The sequence below is a fragment of the Coturnix japonica genome, chromosome 3 (genome assembly GCF_054131305.1).
Source record: "Coturnix japonica strain WE chromosome 3, WE-NBRP24, whole genome shotgun sequence".
NCBI classification, from domain to species: domain Eukaryota; kingdom Metazoa; phylum Chordata; class Aves; order Galliformes; family Phasianidae; genus Coturnix; species Coturnix japonica.
In genome coordinates, this window is record NC_140665.1 from 76,586,716 (window position 1) to 76,605,426 (window position 18,711).

At 36.6% G+C, this 18,711-nt stretch overlaps 1 protein-coding gene across 8 annotated transcripts in view; it reads left to right on the forward strand.

The window, feature by feature from the left end:
• COL12A1 (collagen type XII alpha 1 chain) overlaps positions 1-18,711 on the forward strand; it is a 93,953-nt gene that overhangs the window by 24,504 nt on the left and 50,738 nt on the right. For 5 of the 8 annotated variants that reach the window (XM_032443437.2, XM_015859050.3, XM_015859054.3 and 2 more), the window contains exons 14-24: positions 5,706-5,975; positions 7,826-8,092; positions 10,280-10,472; positions 11,176-11,297; positions 13,985-14,134; positions 14,218-14,337; positions 14,875-15,039; positions 15,224-15,370; positions 16,009-16,148; positions 17,212-17,341; positions 18,302-18,447. In XM_032443437.2, coding sequence (XP_032299328.2) covers positions 5,706-5,975; positions 7,826-8,092; positions 10,280-10,472; positions 11,176-11,297; positions 13,985-14,134; positions 14,218-14,337; positions 14,875-15,039; positions 15,224-15,370; positions 16,009-16,148; positions 17,212-17,341; positions 18,302-18,447 — 1,850 coding nt within the window. The remainder of the gene's footprint in view (positions 1-5,705; positions 5,976-7,825; positions 8,093-10,279; positions 10,473-11,175; positions 11,298-13,984; positions 14,135-14,217; positions 14,338-14,874; positions 15,040-15,223; positions 15,371-16,008; positions 16,149-17,211; positions 17,342-18,301; positions 18,448-18,711) is intronic. The other 3 variants (XM_015859056.3, XM_085543743.1, XM_085543742.1) reach the window with 1 other exon arrangement.

The following is an 18,711-nucleotide window of genomic DNA, read 5'->3' on the forward strand; positions in this document are numbered from 1 at the left end:
TACTGTACATTAGCTGCTAAATACATCAACTTAAATTATTTGCAGTTATTTTAAAGAAAAACAAAGTCACTGTTAGATTAAGCAGCCTACACAAAAATGTTTAAACATCATAAATGACTGAAAAGTTTGACATTTGTTGATCAAATTTTTTATGAGTGTCCTCTTGCTGGCAGTTATATATTTTCCAGAACAGTTTTAAGAAAGTTGCTGACTCTAAGCAGAAATGCAATAGAAATCTGAAGCATTTTAAACATGATTTTTTTGAGGAAAAGACTGAGTGGTTAGAATCACACCTTGCTGACACTGATATTTCAAACCATTTCCACCTGTATCACCATCTAGCCTGGTAATAATTCTGGTGGCTCTTTTAAAATAAGTGAGACTGTTAGTCTACATTAGCAGAGATATCATTGTGTTTTCTTTGTTCCATCTGTGCACTTCAGAATTAATGAAACACAGCATAGTTTATTATATTTGGATGCCAAATTTCATACAGGTATGTCACAGTCTGTAACCCTTCAGAATGTTTGTGTTTGAGTGGTGTAGGGCCCACTCCAGCCATCTTGTTTGATGAGTGGCTCTTTGTGCTGTGAGAATTGGGCTTAACTGAAACAATGCACTAGACACAAAAGTTGTCAGTGCATAGCTTTTAGTTATAAGTTATTTTCTGCTATGTACATTTCTTAGAGACTAGGTTTGAGGGTTTTGGTGAGAGAAGAGGGCTCCATTTTTTGTTGTTGTTGTTCAGAAAATGAATAGTGGCTCTTTGGTAAATAAATGATTTGCTTTTGCTGTTTCTATAGTAACATAAAAATGCTTTAGAAATGAATGACCTCCTACAGGCAGAATAGTACAAATTCAAGTGACATTTTCTTACAATGAGGTTCTTAGCGTATCACAGGGACTTTGCGTAAAGTTCAAACTGCGTAGTTCTTCCATCCTGACAGAAACAAGAACTTAGTGTCTCCAGGAGATACAATGCTGCATCATGCATTTTTTACAATTATACATTCCAAGATTTCTGAGTCTGACATTTGAAAGTGACATTTGCTAATCTTTGGAAAATTAATGTAGGTTTATGTAGCAAATCTAATATTTACCAGAAGAAAAAATCAACATGGGAAGGCTGAAAGAATTACCAAAAATTGTTCCTACACATTTGAGACTAGCATGATCTCACTAACTGTTGGAAAAATAGGTAAAATATTAAAAGGACTGACTGTGATTTCCTGCTGGCTTTTTCCTAGAGTATGGACTTCAGTACTCTGAACAAAAAGAGTCTCTCATTTGAGTCAGGGTCCTCTTGGTTTCACCTTCTCAAACTTTTACATTCCCAGTAACAGAAGGGAAAGAGATTTGCTCCAACAATGTCACGCTTGTTTTGTGTAGCAAGTCCTTCATGACTTTCCTCTGTGCCCCATGCACATCCTGTCTCACATTGCCAGTGTGCTGGAAGGTTGATACTCTTGGAGTAAGCAACCTCCTTGTGGCTTCGAGGGAAGAATATCAACCAATTGAAGTGCCTCCTCCAGTGCTGAGGAGAATTTGGCCACCGGAGTAAACCTGAACATGATTCTGGTGCCATCTCATCTGGTGTGTGTGCTTGGGTGCTCTGCTGCAGTGCCCTATCCTGCTGACTTCCTGGGATTCTCCTGATGTATCCCACTGTATGCCGTAAAAAACTGGTATATGTCTCAGTAGAAGAATTCTCCTTTATTTAGCTGATCTGACTTTTTAGGGTGTTGACATAGATCAGTTCTCTGTTTAACTTAAATGATACGGTGATTTGTGTGACATTTATAACTTAATTTTGAACATTAGTGTTAAGAATATGTACAGAAAATTGTTTAAACTTTGGGCCCAAACTGCCTGTACAGTTTCTACTGAAATCAACTGGAGTTGTATAAATGTTTCTGAAGGGAAAGGGCATTTGAATAAAGCCGCTGGATTTTTATGAATGCTAACATTTTAATATTAGCTGATTCACACGGCCTTGTATTCAGCAACAACAGTGATTGCTAGAGAGCTGTGGGAAGCAAGCCAAGCAGACACAGGGAAACTACTTAAATATTATATTGTGTCTCTGGCATACTGCAGTGGAAAAACTTAGTATGGAAACTGGACATTGCGAAGGTCCAGAACTGGGTGTAAAAGCACCTGTCTGAAAGTTACCAACTTAATTTTTGGGAGTGTACCCGCCTGGAGTGATGGTAGGAATAAACAGTTACTGAAAAAAGATGGTAGCTCTCAGCTAAGTACCACTGAGGAGAATCTGTATGGCCTTAAGTAAGTGACTGTCTTGCTTCCTTAGTCAGGGGTTTTAAGTTTCAGGCTGAGAGAGCTGGGGTTATTCAGCCTGGAGAAAAGGGGTCCCCATAGCAGCCTTTCAGTACCTGAAGGGAGCCTACAGTAAAGCTGGTGAAGGACATTTTACAAAGGCAGGTAGTGACAGGATGAGGAAATGGCCTTACATTGGAAGAGGGTAGATTTAGACTAGATACAAGGAAGAAATTATTCACTGTGAGGATGGACGGTGAGACACTGGAACAGGTTGCCCAAAGAAGTTGCGGGTACCCCGTCCCTGGATGCATATGAGCAACATGGTCTAGAGGGCAGTGTGTTTGCCCATGGTACAGGAGTTGGAACTAGATGGACTCTTTTTCCACCCTGTTTAAAGACTTAGGTGAGAAGCAGATGTAAAACAAGCATTTCTGAACATGTGCAAAGAACAGAATGACTGCTTCAGTATTACAGCAGTAGATTTTAAAAAAGAAAAAAAACCCATGAGGTATCTAGATATTTTATTTTAATCCAATGGAAAAATGCTTCATAGGTCTGCTCGTATGTTTTCTGGTCACTAAATTATACTAGTGTTATTGTGGAGTGTGAATGCATTTCTTGAGTCTTAGCATAACAGCCTAGATAATACTTGGTGGATAATAATTTTGGACTTACAGTTAAACTCCATCTCAAACACAGCTGCTCCTGTCATACAAAAACACTTGTAGGAGATTCTATTGAAACAGAACAAAGCTGTCTGTGAACACACACGAGGTGCAAATCAAGTTAGCGTGTTATGTTAAATAAATGTTCTCAGTTGCAGTGTAACATATAAAAAGTCTAATTTCCCTTAGTAGGTAAGTTGTCTTGTCAGCAGTTTCCAAGTATTTGAAGTCAGAATTTTCCATTTAGGTCTGGTGGTTTGGTAGGAATCCCAATCCCTTTTCCCTCTCTTACCTTGCCTTATAAAAAAAGGCATTTAGTTCCAAAGGATATTTTCTTCAAAACTAACACATTACAGTAACTGGTGTTCATTACAGACCATTCCAAACATATTATTTTCCCCTGTTGTTTAATGACCTCAATAATGACTTAATCAATAACAGTTTTAAAAATGTGGTTATTTTTTGCAGTGTTTCCAATGTATATCATTAACTGCAGTGTCCAAGAGTAGACTTAGAAAAAATTGTGCTGTGGTAGCAGATACTTTAATATTGAAATCATGTTGTGGCAGAGCCTTGTTTTAAAGTAGCCAAAATAAAGTAACTTGTATATTTATATTACATTAAAATATGGAAAGAAAGGTTTTTATTGTGAGCCATCTGTGCATTCTACCAAGTTAAGTTTTCCATATTTTTTCCATTTGGATTGCCTTAATATATATTTTTTTTCATTATTATTATATGAAAAAAAGCCAAGATTCGGGAGTAGAAGCTTAAGAGCAGACAGAAAAATTGGTGTAATTTACTTCTGAAGGCAAATCCTTTTTCAGGCTTCCAGGAAAATTGGCCTTTGGAGTTTAGATTCTGTCCTGGCTTTAATTTAACACAGTCACTGAATTCATTGAAACAGCACAAAGCATGAGCTGAATTGGGTCTTCTCACTGTAACTTTTTCATTATACACAACTGCTATTTTTGTAAAGTTGTAAACTATTGAACTTTACCAAAATCTCTGTATCTTAACTTGTTTTTCAAGAGAAGATACCATAAAGAGTGGTAATTTATATCGTGAAGCTAAAATGTGACTTGAAGAATAAAACTGTAATACCGTGTTAGGATGGAAAAAGAATTAACTTCAGAAAAAAACTTGATGGGATGTTCCATGGCTGTGAATTAAGATGGAAAAAAAGAAACCTTGCAGCACAAAGGAATTATTTAACATACTCAGTTAACTATGTTTGAAAGAGTCAGCTGGGTGATTGGAATGATACCCACTGTTTCTGTAATCTATATAACTGATAACTGTTACTGTACCATCATCGTTGCCTTCAGAAAAGTTGATATTAATTTCCATTCATTGTTAAGCCACGTGGGATTCACTGGTTTCAGTGTTAATGAGGTTGTGCTGACAACACAGTAATTCCAAAACGAAGACTTTGTACAGTACCCCTGTTTTGTTCTTGTGGGTTTATGTTTGGAAACATTGCAGATTTGTAGTGGAAGTGAAGGACATATGAGTATGAAAACTGAAAATGCAGACTATGGCTATGTGAGCAACTTGTTGCTTTATCTTGGACCAAAACTGCTTCAGACTTCTGAAAACAGTGAGGTCTGTGCTTGCAATGAGATTAAGCAGTGGAAAGGTATTGAATTTCTCTGTGTTCAAAGAATTTTGAACCTGGTCCTTTAGTTACTTTGGTATAATTTAGGGATATAATTTTATCACTGCAGGTTATACTTAGCTATGATGCTGTGAGGCCACCTCAAGTGTTTAGGTCCTCTCACTAAGCAGTCTCTCAGAAATGTCCTCTACAGTGAGAGAAGTCACATAGAACATCTACTGAAGCGCCAACTCCTTCTGTGTGTATATGGATCTGGTTTTGTAGATTCCTTTTGCAGATTTTGCTACAGTGAGGCCACTGCATTAAAACCAACAGTCAGGACTCCTTTCCTGCCTCAAAAGCCAGCAATAGGAAAATTGAACATATGTTATAAACGTATGTTAAACATTAAGCAGAGGTACTCCTTTTACTGCACCACTTCAGACCAATGAACTCCATTTTTAAGCACGATTCAGTCATCAAGCTGACAACTGGATTTCTTAGACTAACGAGCTGTTTCCTTCATTCCAAGCTGGCTGAACAAACTATGGTGAGGGGAAAAAGAGGTATGAATGGAAAGATGGTGACTATTTTCTTCTCTGATGTAAATGCACTGCAAATTAGTTGTAAACAGATAAAATGAAATAGGTGATAGATCTATCGCAGTACTCATAGAGACAAGGATAGTAATACTAAATAAAAAATGAGGTTGTCAGAGAATTTGAATGAACTGTTTAACTGTTAAAAGTCTTCTTCATTTACCCTTGTACACCAAAAGGAAAAAAATAAAAAAACAACAACAAAAAAAGAATGACTGAAGTAAAATTATCTGACAGTTAAAACTTGCTCAAATGAACTGCAGCACATATAAGCACTGGCTTCATTTCAAGTTTTTGTTTAGGATAGTTTTCATTTTGCAAGTTCTAAAGCACAACTGCATAGTGTGGGATCGATTATTTCCATCTTAAAGTTAACTTTCAGCATTTTGTTGAATAAAACTGTCAGTTTTCTCCTGGAACAACAAATGTGCATTAGTTGAACTAGTGTAGATGGGGAAAAAAAGTTTGATTCTGCTCTTACGATCATTCTAGTTTTCCATTTGTACTTTGTAAACATCAGCTTTTTTGTATTTTAGTGACACTTTGTTGTGGCCTTTCTTGCAGAACGTGGTTCACCTCGCAATTTGATTACCACAGACATAACTGACACTACAGTTGGGTTATCGTGGACACCAGCTCCAGGAGCAGTTAATAATTATAGGATAGTGTGGAAATCACTCTATGATGATACAATGGGAGAGAAGACTGTCCCTGGAAATACGGTTAATGCAGTGCTGGACGGCTTGGAGCCAGAGACTAAGTACAGGATTTCAGTATATGCAGCCTACAACAGTGGAGAAGGAGATCCTGTAGAAGGAGAGGCCTTTACTGATGGTGAGCATACTACAGCATTACTACCATTTGTAGCATTCTGCTCTTGATGAAATTATCACAATTTAATGAAAATGAACCGTATTTGTCTTCAGTTTTGTTTACTGAGCAGTTGCCCAAAACAAAATTCCACACCAAATCAATCAACTCTAGCTTTCTGTTTGACTGTTAAAGAAGGAAAGTCTCTTCTATAACATATAGGCTTCAGTTTAGCAAGGATTACCTCCAATCTGAGAAGTGGTTTTGTCCATTAATTACGCTGAGGACAACTTTTCATGTGCTTGAATCTTACTGTGACTACTGGAAATCAGCTGGAATAAACAGTATAGATAGAGTAAGTAGGGAAGGCAAGGTAAACTCCTGCAGAATCCTGCAGAACCCAAAGTATTTGTCTAGCTGTATACTGGACATTTTGTCCAGAGGAATGCTATGAGAAATAGTATTGAAAGCTTTGCTGAGATATAAAAATGTTATATAAAATGGCTTACCTTAGTCAGCTAGATACTTAGCTAGACCTTTCCCAAGGCTCTTCTTTTTACTTAATTGCAAAACATTGTGCAGCTGAAGCTTCCCTTGCAGTATAGGCAAACTGAAAAGTCTTCAGAGATCAGGAATAGAACCATTAGAGAAGTCAGAGTGAATGAACAGATGCCCAGAGAGGATCAGCTTTGATGTTTCTCTTGTTGCCTGAGGGGTTCACGTGAAGGCAAAGTCTGAGCCAGTGCTCTGGGGAAGCATCATGTATGCTTAACCATTTTAAAATTCTTTCCTAGGCATGTTTTGAAAACTGTAGGAGGCAGGCTGCTGAGCTAGGTCAGCATTTAACCCAGTATCTGCTCTTAAGGTCTCACAAGAGCAGTCTTTGTTGCCATTGCTAAAAGATGGTGCCCCAGACTCAAAGCAGTCTGCTGACACACATATTCCTTCATTCTCCAAGACCAGCAGCACCCTCTCTTTCCTAAGAAGGCAGTTTAGCCATATGATTTGTGGTTTTGTATTATAAGTTTTTGCCTGAAGGAATGAACTACCTGGACTATCAACAGAATCAGACCATAGTCTAACATTTCATCTTTCTGGTGCAAAAACAGCCAGGACAGGATACTGTAGTCTGCAAAGCCTACCTTACTGTGTGATGAGATGCTGACTGTCTCTGGCATGCCAAGAAGATTCTATTTTGCCAGAGTCTAGATAGGTTGTGCAGACTGGCAGGCAGTATTACATACCTTTCATTTTACTTCAGTTCTTTCCTAATGTTTGTACTGTCTGTACAATCTCTTAAAAGCTGAATGGTGCAATCTGCAGAGAAAATACCAAATTAGTCTTTGTCCTTATTTCAGCTCTAATATTGTCCTACCGTTAGTGGTGAGTAACTTTCCATATACCTGGAAAATCTGTTAGTATGGTTCCCAACACTCAGGAGTTTAGGCATATACCAGAACCACATCAGGTCTGTAAACTCAAAAACTTAGACAATTTTAACTTTGTAGATCATTTTGTTTGTTAAAATAAGGGCCATATAAATAATCAGTTTCACTTGATAGTCCTGAATCCATTATTTAACAGATTACCACAAAGTGTTACTGAATAGAACTCCCAGTTATGCTGTGTCACTGTGTTATCTATACTTTTGTTTGTAATGGAAAATGAACTTACATTTTTTTAGTCCGTTACAATTATAAAAGAAATTATCAATGTCCTAAGTGAGTTACCTCTTTTTCTCCCAATGAAATACCATAATTTTAATGAAAGTAAAAAATAATTTGAGTAAAGCTGCATGCATTTTGTAGGAATGCATTTGAAATTATCTTTATGTGGAAAAAGTAAACATTTATCCATATTTTTACATTGAAAAGTGTCACAAAGTGCCAGGACTGTGACAGTAGACAACGAGACAGAGAATACAATGAGAGTTTCATGGCAGCCCTCACCTGGGAAGGTCTTGTCTTATCGTGTGTACTACCGACCACGCAGCGGAGGAAGGCAGATGTTTGGAAGAGTAAATGCTCCTGCCACAAGCATAGTGTTGAAGAGACTTAAGCCTCGAACTACGTATGACCTCAGTGTTGTTCCAATTTATGATTTTGGACAAGGAAAATCAAGAAAAGCAGTAGGAACAACAGGTATGTAGTACGTGTCTACACAAGGTTTGATAATCAGAGGTTCTTGCTGTAAACTTGCAATCACGATATATAGAGAACCTGTGTTGGGGACTGCCAAGATCATGAATAAATAGACAAATTGAAAAAAATATTACAGGTAGAAAGGACCATTTGGTTTATTTAAAGTTTTATTACAGCTGCCTGCTATTGTATTGAGTATATAAATGTGTATATTTTGTATTAAAATACTAGACTTGTTTGAAATGCTGTCATCAGAAGTTAAAGTGTTTTGAGAGGAAGGCGGTGTTTAATCAAATGTTGTCAGGTGTTTTTTTTAAATTATTATTTACATTTTTGGTCTGGAATATCAATTAAATAGCTACCTTATGTATTTTCTGTGGGAAACCTGAAGTTATTAAAAAAAAATCAGTAGCTGATTTTAAAGAGTCTTCAGTGGAATTCTGACCTCATTGACCACAAAATTTTGGACAAGCAGTCTTCTTTCTCAGAACCAGGAACTCTAAAATGTTCTTTAATTCCTGGTGAGGGGATTTTTTGAGTTCAAAACAAAAAGAATTTTCTACCCCACATTTAGTTTGCTTCTGATGTTGGTCTTTTGTTTTGTATGGAAATGGTCTCTTGCTCTCCAGATCTAAAGCTATTACCAAAAGAGAAAAAAATCCAAGATGTTTCTGCCTTTTCTGCGCAGAGGTAGGCTGAGGTACACTGTAAATACTCCATGCCATTCTCTAATCTTTGGACATACAACATACTGAATAGAGATGGGAAGCAAGAAACAAGTCTCCTAGCATTGGAGATAACAGCACCACATTTACTGCAGGAAGTCATATTTAATTAGAATGCGACTGATGTAAAGCAGTTCAAAAAACTTGATCCGCTCTCGACTAATTCCTACTTTTTCCATCTTCAAAATTATGTTGAATTAAATTTCAGATCATCCATCTTCTTTTGACTTTTTACATGTTCATCTTAATATGGATATGATGTGGTGCTTTAAGTGTAAATAACTGTGATGGCAATCAGACTGAAAGCAAGGGGAGCCTGAATGATCTGGTTGTTTGAAGCTCTTGTGATATCATGAGCAATGATACAAAGAGGCTGCATTTTTCATTACAAGGGGTATTGTATCTACTGTTTCTCTATATGTATTTTTCACTCTGTGGGCATCTATTATCTTTCAGCTGTAGGCAGACAATTGCATAGGCGTATGCAATAGGTGTAAGAAAGCTGGCCCCACCCCAACCATTTTTGTTTTGTTTTAGCTTTTTCATTCCAAAGATACTTCCTGGTTAATCTGATTCCTGTTTTTGCTATTTTGAGATTATATTACTGTGCTATTTCTGATGTTGGAATGCACTTTATGTTTACACAGAACCAAAAGTGAGGCAGAAGCTAACGGTAGGCTTGTTAACCATTCTGCCTGTGTGTACTGACCTGTGCTGCGTAGCTATTAGGTGAAGTAGGTCTTGACTTCAAAACCTTAATCTGTTTGGCTGTCACTCTTTTGAGGAATTATTTTTTGACATACTGCCATCCCTGTGGTTGGTGAAGTTATTTGAGTTGCCAAGCCCTGAGTGCAGAACCTTTTCTATGAAAAGGCCCTTGCCCAGGGCCCTGTCCTCTGGGACCTGGAACTCTTGAGGATGAAGCAGTTTGAGAAGCTTGAGATACTGGTGGTGGAGTGCTGGAGGAGTGTGACTTTTGCGTGCAGCAAACTCTGCTTTTCTGGTGTTGGTTTGAAGAAGCTGTTTACATTTCTCTTTTTCAGTCAATGTGTTCTGCCTACTCTTTGCCACGTCAAAGTAGTAGTTTAATCTGATCATCTGATCTTTATCATTGAGAGAAGAGAGAAGGTGGTTAGTCCAGTTACTGTCAGCATTCATTGCAAGACTGGATGGATATTTAAGATGGGTGAAAGAAATTGGTGTTTAACCTTCAATCTGTTGTCTGGACAGGGAGCCTTGTTAACAAACTTGGCCTACACATCTGTTGTTTAGGTAGCTAAAATGAGCTGAAGAGAATCTCATATCTAATATCTTGATTCTTGTCTCTATGTCAAAGGAAAGGCACAAAGAGCATAGAAATGCCACTAATGCTGGATTTGCTGCATTTTTTAATAAAAGCATAGATTATGGAGTTTTTTTCAGAAGCTGGTCTGATTTAAATCCATTTCTTCCATCCTTACAGCCTCTCCTTTTAAGCCTCCTAGAAATCTGAGAACTTCTGATTCAACTATGTCCAGCTTCCGAGTAACCTGGGAGCCGGCCCCAGGGCGAGTGAAGGGGTACAAAGTAACTTTCCACCCTACTGAAGATGACAGGAATCTTGGAGAATTAATTGTGGGGCCCTATGACAGCACTGTGGTTTTGGAGGAACTTAGGTATGGATGATGATGATGATGATGATAATAATAATAATAATAATAAATAATAGCTTAGGGTTTTGCTTAATTGTCATCTGGGATTGTAATACCTGTTAAAATCTACTGTAAACTAGGAAGTATTTCTGTCCATGTGTTATCAGGATTTCATGGTGCAGTTTTTGAAGAGAATCTGACAAGGACAGGTTCTGAGATTAATCACATCACTTCTGGTGTTCTCACAGTAACTGAAAAAGGCAAAGATGTGGGCAGAAGTGTTATTATTATTTTCAGATATGAGTGTTAATGGGATGCTGGAGAAGACAGCTGGGATTTCTAAAGTTTCTCCAAAAGGCCCTTACCTCATGTTAAAAAGAGCCTAGTTTAGTTCTTGTTTCTTTTATCAAAGGCCAGAATTTATGAAGTAGGCTTCAGAGAATATCAAAGTCTGTTATGACCTTTTTACATGTTATACTTGTGTACATGTTAAAATATTAAAAGAATCTTAAATTACTTGAACAAAGAAAGCTATTAATGTAAGTATAGAATCTTCAACCAACTCTGAAATAGTGACAAATTGCCTGTCTTGTTAAAGAACTAGTATTTAGGCTTCACACTTTAGCACTTTCTTTTCTGCGTAGTAAACTGGTAAAGATTTTTTGAATGAAGTATCAATATTTAGCCAGGCAAGTATCTTCAGTTACAGTACACTTAATTTTTGCAGGGCAGGAACTACCTACAAGGTAAATGTTTTTGGAATGTTTGATGGAGGAGAAAGCAACCCTCTGGTTGGACAAGAGATGACCACTCTTTCAGACACTACTACGGAGCCATTTTTATCTAGAGGTAAACATGACCGAATCGAATAAAATTGCATCTTGGCTTTTGGATAAAAGAGACTGAAAGTTTTCCAGCATTTCCTATTGTTTTTATGATGCACATAAATATTTATTCACAGGATTCAGTATACTCCCTGACCTGGTGACATAACCTCTGATCTGAAATTACCTCTAAATATGCCCCAGTTCATCTTTCTAGTCCTCTGCACCCTTTAGATGATCTTACAAAAATGGTAATTCAGGCAACCCATGTTTTGCTGATTACTGAAAGCCATCTGCATCACATTTTCAAGCCATCCACATCTGTGTTGAATTATGTAAGGTCAAATTCTTGAACAGAAATCATTGCTCATCTACAAGGGTGTTCACAGGAGTAGAACAAAGCATTTTAAGCTGATCTTTAGCCATTTTCTTGTCTCGACCATATAAAAACTAAGGTGGTGTAATGAAAGAAGATCACGTAGTTGGGGATGTCCCAGCATTATTGTGTAATGCTTAAGTTTATATGCAACACAACTTTCATCACTTTTACTACAGAAAGAGGAGAGTTAGTACAGTAATGCAATTGCTGGGTGTTCTATAGTATCTTCTTGGGATTATCTTCCTGTGTAGGTAAACTCCCAATGAAAATTTTAGTGTTTGGTACGACAGCAGCTCCCTTGATGTGGTTAATGGGCCTCTGTATGTCCACTGAATAGGTATGGCCACTACACTTTCAATTAATACTGAGTGAAGAAAATTTCAGGGTTCAGTCCCTCTTCATGGAGACCGTGAAGTGCTTGTCTGCAGCTGGTCTTTGCTTCTTAATAGCCAAGAATACCTGCAGAATTGAAGACTTCTCCTGTACTGTTTTAAGATTTGTATAACCATCAGGGAGAACAGATAATTTTATGAGGAAAAAGAAGCTAACTGCAAAGGCCCCTCAGAGGGTTTTTTTTTGTTTTTTTTGGTTTTTTTTAACAAAAATCTGTCTGACTCAGAATTCTTCTCACTTAACCTCTTTTCATGAGTTATGTGAAAATACTACCCTTTTAGCATTTTTATTGACAACACATTTAGAAACTTCTGAAGTTACTGCTGTCCCACTTGGTCTAATGCAAGAGGGTAAAACTAAGAAAAACTACATAATAGGCCATCAGTGACATTACAGTAAAGCAGTAATAAGTCTGGCAGAAAAATAATTACATGGAGTGGTTCATTATTTTTTATTATGCCAGCTGTCATTTCTGTCCCGAGTGTTATATTCTTTAAGCTAATTAGTTTTAGTAATGCATGGATTTTAGTCATGGTAAATGTGAAAAATGAATTTTATATCTGTGACTGCAAATGTAATAGCACATTATTTATTAGTAGAGAGAGAAAAAAAATCAGCCTAAGTGCCTTTGCTAGAATTTTCCATCTAGGGAACTCTGATAGTTGGAAGAAGAATAAAATTCAGAATAATTTAACTTTAATACTGTATATAAAGCTTAATTTCTATATAAAAGTTATGCATGCAATTTTTTGACCTAACATTGTCTTACTTAAACTCTACTCCCAATTTATTGTCATGACTAAAGACTAGATCTATATTTTCTATGCAGAAGAGGATCATGCTTTTAACCCCCAGGTACATGGAATAGTTATATTCATGAGTCTGCAGTGTTGGATCAATTATGTGGAACATATATGAAATCACAATATCTTTCAACTGTGATGAGTGTGGCTGATTTTTCTCAATGGGATTTCTTCCATATAAAGACCAGAAGCTCTGATGGCAGGAAGCCAGAAAATGTGCAGCTGGTAACACAATCTACAAGAAAAGAGAGAGAGCGAGGATTTTTTATTATATTTTTATTATTATTATTATTTTTGAAATGGTGAAATGGCTGTGGATAAAATTGTTGTGTTTTTCTGCTATGTATAAATATTTTATGATTTTCCTTGTGATAAAAAGATTATGATGCATATTTTATTCTGTTATTTGTAAATTGAAGATATCTGAAATAACTTCTTACCTTTTCAGAACACTGTGCCTTTATATAAGTGTGTGGTCTTGTCCCCACTCTATCTCTTGTCTCTGTTTATGTATACATGTCTTCTAAATTGTAATCTTTCTTTCCTATACGTGCAAACTCCTGTACCATCTGTATTACTATGTCTTTTGCCCCCCAGATTCAAAAATGCTGTTTATTTGAAAATGCTTGTAATATATGCTGTTAATTCCCTACTACATAGTTGAAAAATTGAGCAATAGTATAGCCATCCACAGTAGACTAAAATCATTATTATTTGTGTAATCTGATAATGCTTACTGCTATGCCAGTGGCTAGCTCTGTACTGCTTTACATATCCTCTGAAGCTCTGAAAGATGGTTGTCAGCCATTTACAAGACCAAAATAGATACTGAAATGACAATAGGGAAGAGTGCTGGCCTTGGTATTTTAGAAGACTTACTTCTAAGAGAAAACATACATGAAGAAATTTATGTAGTTTTGCCATGGAACCAGTGACTAGCGTGAATAACATTCACAAATAGGTCATACTTGGCAAAGTGCCAGTGAATAAAACTAGAGCTATTTTGGAAACTAATTCGTGACATATGTCATATAAAAGAGGATGGGGAAAGAACGTTATCATGCTAAGGCTGTATTTTTTTTCTTCTTGGTTGGAAACTCTCATACTAAGGCTGTACTCTTCTGGTTGACACGACAGGTTTAGAATGTAGAACCAGAGCAGAAGCTGATATCGTGCTACTGGTGGATGGCTCATGGAGTATTGGGAGGCCAAATTTTAAAACCGTCAGGAACTTCATTTCCCGTATTGTTGAAGTTTTTGATATTGGCCCTGACAAAGTACAGATTGGTAAGTCATCACATGTAGGAGGGAAAATTATGCATATCTGCTGCATGGCCACGTAATATCTGAATTATAATGGCTTTTTCCAGGTCTTGCACAGTATAGTGGAGATCCCAGGACAGAATGGAATCTCAATGCTTACCGAACGAAAGAGGCTTTGTTAGAGGCAGTAACCAACTTACCATACAAAGGAGGCAATACTCTAACAGGTATGTCATGCTGTGAGGGTTTTCTTTAAGCTTCATAAAAAAGTTCCAGTAACTGACCCTAGTATTGTTCAGTGAGCTCAAATTCATCCATGATGAAAGGGCCTCACGGTTAACTTCAGTACATTTGGAATTGAGTGTTCATAGCACATGGGCATGCATTATCTGTGTAGATATGGATAAAGAGAGAAGGATGGAAGATTGTAAGTGCTGAAGAATCAGATGAGTTTGGGTTTATGTTGAGCATATAAAAAGAACAAAAGGTAGTTCCATATGAAGACAAGGCGAGGACCTAGAAGGGAGGCTAAAGGGAGTGATATAGAAAGGTAATGCATAAAAGATATGATGTTAAAGACATTCAGAGGGCTGAAATAACGTCATTTGCTACATGTAGATGATGAACTATAACTAGATTGAGTCCTTGAAGAATTAAGCTGTGAAATGATGTTGTCAGTGTGAAGTCACTGGAATGAATTACTGGCCTTAACCAGTATGTTGAAACAGTTTATGGTGATAGTTATGCTCTTTGTATCATGCTAGGAATGGCCTTGGATTTCATCTTAAAAAATAACTTTAAACAAGAAGCAGGCTTGAGGCCCAGAGCTCGCAAAATTGGTGTTCTCATTACTGATGGTAAATCACAAGATGACGTAGTCACCCCTTCAAGAAGACTCAGAGATGAGGGAGTGGAACTTTATGCAATTGGTAAGTATTATATGAAGAGGTGGCCTGTTCCAGCTCCTTTTCACGCCTCTGCTAAATGTATAGGGAAATGGAAACACGTAAGTATTTAGAAGGGAATTCAATGAATGTGTTTAGGAATTCATGTTTATGGTGTTACATTTCATGTCGTTTCTAACAAGTTTTGTTTTCATGTCTTCTCTGTAAGGTATTAAAAACGCAGACGAAAATGAATTGAAGCAGATTGCAACAGATCCAGATGATATCCATGCCTACAACGTTGCAGATTTCTCCTTTCTGGCTGGCATTGTTGAGGATGTAACCACAAATCTGTGTAATAGTGTGAAAGGTCCAGGTACATCCCATTTTCAATCTATTTTGTCCTTTTTCCATTTATGTGCTTGAGCTATTAATTCTTTTATATTACATGGAACACTGCATAGCCCTGAGTTGTTTTTTCAGCTGCTAGCATTGGGAATTTGTTCAGACCACCTAGTCTACCCTGCAGGGGTTCTTTTAACAATGTCTGTCAAACCTAACACAGCATAACATGACTGGAAATGCCTGCTTTTTCCCATAGTAAGGAATTACATTGCTAAGTGTGGCAAAGCCTTTGAAGACAGTCATCCAATAACAAAAATTCCAGCAACTCTTTTTTAAGTATTAGTGTATGACAGCTCAAAAGCAAAAGCTAGCATGGAAGAATGGTAATGATGGCTGATGGTTCTTCAGTGAAATGCTGGTGTTGAAGGTGGGGTAAGGACAGAGAGCTTGTTTGGTTTGCTGAGAGCATGATGATGAGCCATTTCTTTACTCAGTTGTTACTAAGTGTTCCTGAGGAAAAAAAGAAGTAAGCAAATGTCCAAAGCGTTTCGGGTTGTTTGTTGTTGTTGTTTCATAAGCGATATTTTTTAGGTCTTATTATACCTTGTGTTTCAATTCCTGATGACATAAGATAAATTAATACATTTTTAAACTTGTATCCACTTGTAGGTGATTTGCCACCTCCTTCTAACCTAGTTATTTCAGAGGTAACACCACGTTCTTTCAGACTGAGATGGAGTCCACCTCCAGAAAGTGTTGATAGATATCGAGTTGAATATTACCCTACCACTGGAGGTTCCCCTAAACAGGTTAGTACCAAATGTTCGTCTCTGATGTCCATAATAACATGGGCCTTCCACATCACGTGGAAGTCATTTAGAATGTCATTCTGAACTCTTTGCTTATTAGGGTCTCTGTGTGGTATAGCTGTAAATTAAAAAAGACTTCAAGGTGAAGAATGTCATGCTTCAATAAATGATTAATAAAATTATATAAAGTAGGAACGTAAAGGTGACTTTATTAATCATTAATCTAGAAGTCAAATATATTTATTAATAAAAGTTTATTGATATTTCCAGTAATTATTTTCTGTTCATATTCCATTATAATATATAGGTTTAAGTAAGTCTATTGTAGATTTTTTTGAGCATGCTCTCAGGTTTGCTTATTGTTCTTTTAATCCATTTTCTTGGTAATAGATAAAAAAAGATGATGATATAAGTTGTGGCATGTAGTGTTTAGCTAACACTGTTGATGGTACTTTGGAGGATCTGTTTAAGCATAGATTCAACTGTTTAATGTATGGGACCAAACTTATCCTATGATTATTATTTCTCTATACAAATAGCCAGTAAGAGGCAAGCCTTGATGCAGAACTGGTTTTCATTTTCTTCAACCAGTCAGAATAGTATTTAGGAGAATGAAGTTAGACATCACCACTTGTCTAGCTCTGAATGTGTATGTAGCTTTTAAATCTTAACTAATTTGACTTGTGGAGAGTTTGGGCTTTGTAAAACATGACCTTAGAACTTGGACTGTGATTTGGTTTGGAGCAGCCATTCCAGTATACAGTTTTTTTCCTGCAAGGTGGTGTTAATGGCATGTGCTGTGACCGCCTAGATTATACTCAATGTTTAAAATACTTTTCCAAAGTGGGAGCATCTGTCAATGGCATTTTATGTTGCTGAGTAGTATGAAAGTGAATGCCATGAGTGAAAGCAGTGTGCAGAATACATGCCAGATATATACACCCCCACTGAAAACAAGTATCTGATTTCTGAAGTTTCACATGGAATTATTATTTTATTTTTAGAGACGAGTTTACAAACATGTCTTCTATACTGTTGTTAACATTCCTTCTCTTTTATGTAGTTTTATGTAAGTAGGATGGAAACTACAACGGTTTTGAAAGATCTGACACCTGAAACAGAGTACGTTGTAAATGTGTTTTCTGTGGTAGAAGACGAAAGCAGTGAACCTCTAATTGGCAGGGAAACAACTTGTAAGTAAGAAGTGTAATTATGAATAACATGTTAAGAACAAAATGATAGGTGGAGAACTGTCCAATAGAACTTGGAGCACTAATTGTGTTGTATTATATTAGTTGTTGAGATTTTGTCTGGAAAGCTGTAGCAAAGAGAAACAGTGGGGTGGTAAAAAATGTTTATCTCAACTTCCTTCTTGATTCATAAAGCACAGGTATAACATCTTCTTAGATGACTGCAACATTGATGAATTAAAAGGCAGAGTTTATAAATCTGATCATATACAAGTCTATATTCCGTATATTTCCATACTAGATAATTAATTCCTGTAGTTAGCTGATGGAATGCTATACAAAATTTGTTCTATTTTTATCAGATTAACTAAAAATCCATTCAAAACAAATCACTTTTAAGAGACACAATCATTATGTTTTTATTGTTAATTGTATGATTAATTTTAGTAGGTTAATGCTGAATGCAACATAGGATGACTTTGCTGTTTGTTCAAGAATATAATATGTTAGGGTTACATTTTACTTCTTGTACTGTTTTGCATTGGTCTTGTCATAAATCCTGAAAGTAGATAAATGATTTTTATAAAGACTGTGGTAATTCTGAGAAATACAGAAGTAAAGAAAGCACATAAAATCCTTTTAAAAGTATAGATTACAGTCACGTACTACTTCCTATTAGATCATTGTGAGTTAATGTTGCTTTATTCTAAAATATTCAAGTATTCCAGAACAGACTTGTAAGATAATTTTAGCTGTGTGTGTAGCAAATCTCTAGCACAATCAATGGCTATTTTTTCATTCACCACTTAAATTACTATGACTTGTAGATCAATTTTCTGATACAAATAATGTACCCCAGTGCCCTAGTGCAGTCTTTTTAGTGGTACTACCAGTGATGTGAAACATGAAAAGTGAAAAAGGTCAAAAAAAAATTAATATATGTATGTATATATTTTACAACAGACCCACTGTCTTCAGTTAGAAACCTGAATGTTTTTGACATTGGATCAACTTCCATGAGAGTGAGATGGGAACCTGTCAAAGGAGCTACTGGTTATTTGTTAACATATGAGCCTGTGAATGCCACAGTCCCAACTGCAGAGAAAGAGGTAAGAGAATTCGTCTTGCTTCCTGTTCTCTACCAATATAAACTAAAAAAGCTTTCCTTGTTACATCATAATAGCAAAAAAGAGGCTGATAAGTTGTACTCAAAGAGTAGTGAACTTACTGGGGTATCGTATACAATGACATCAGTCAGGAAGCTGTAAATATACTGTGAATCTCACAAACAAAATTCCCTTGAAGTTAAATCATTGCTTGCTTTTCCGTTTTGCTGTCTTCAGTTTTTAAACATGATTTGTTATTTTTCATGT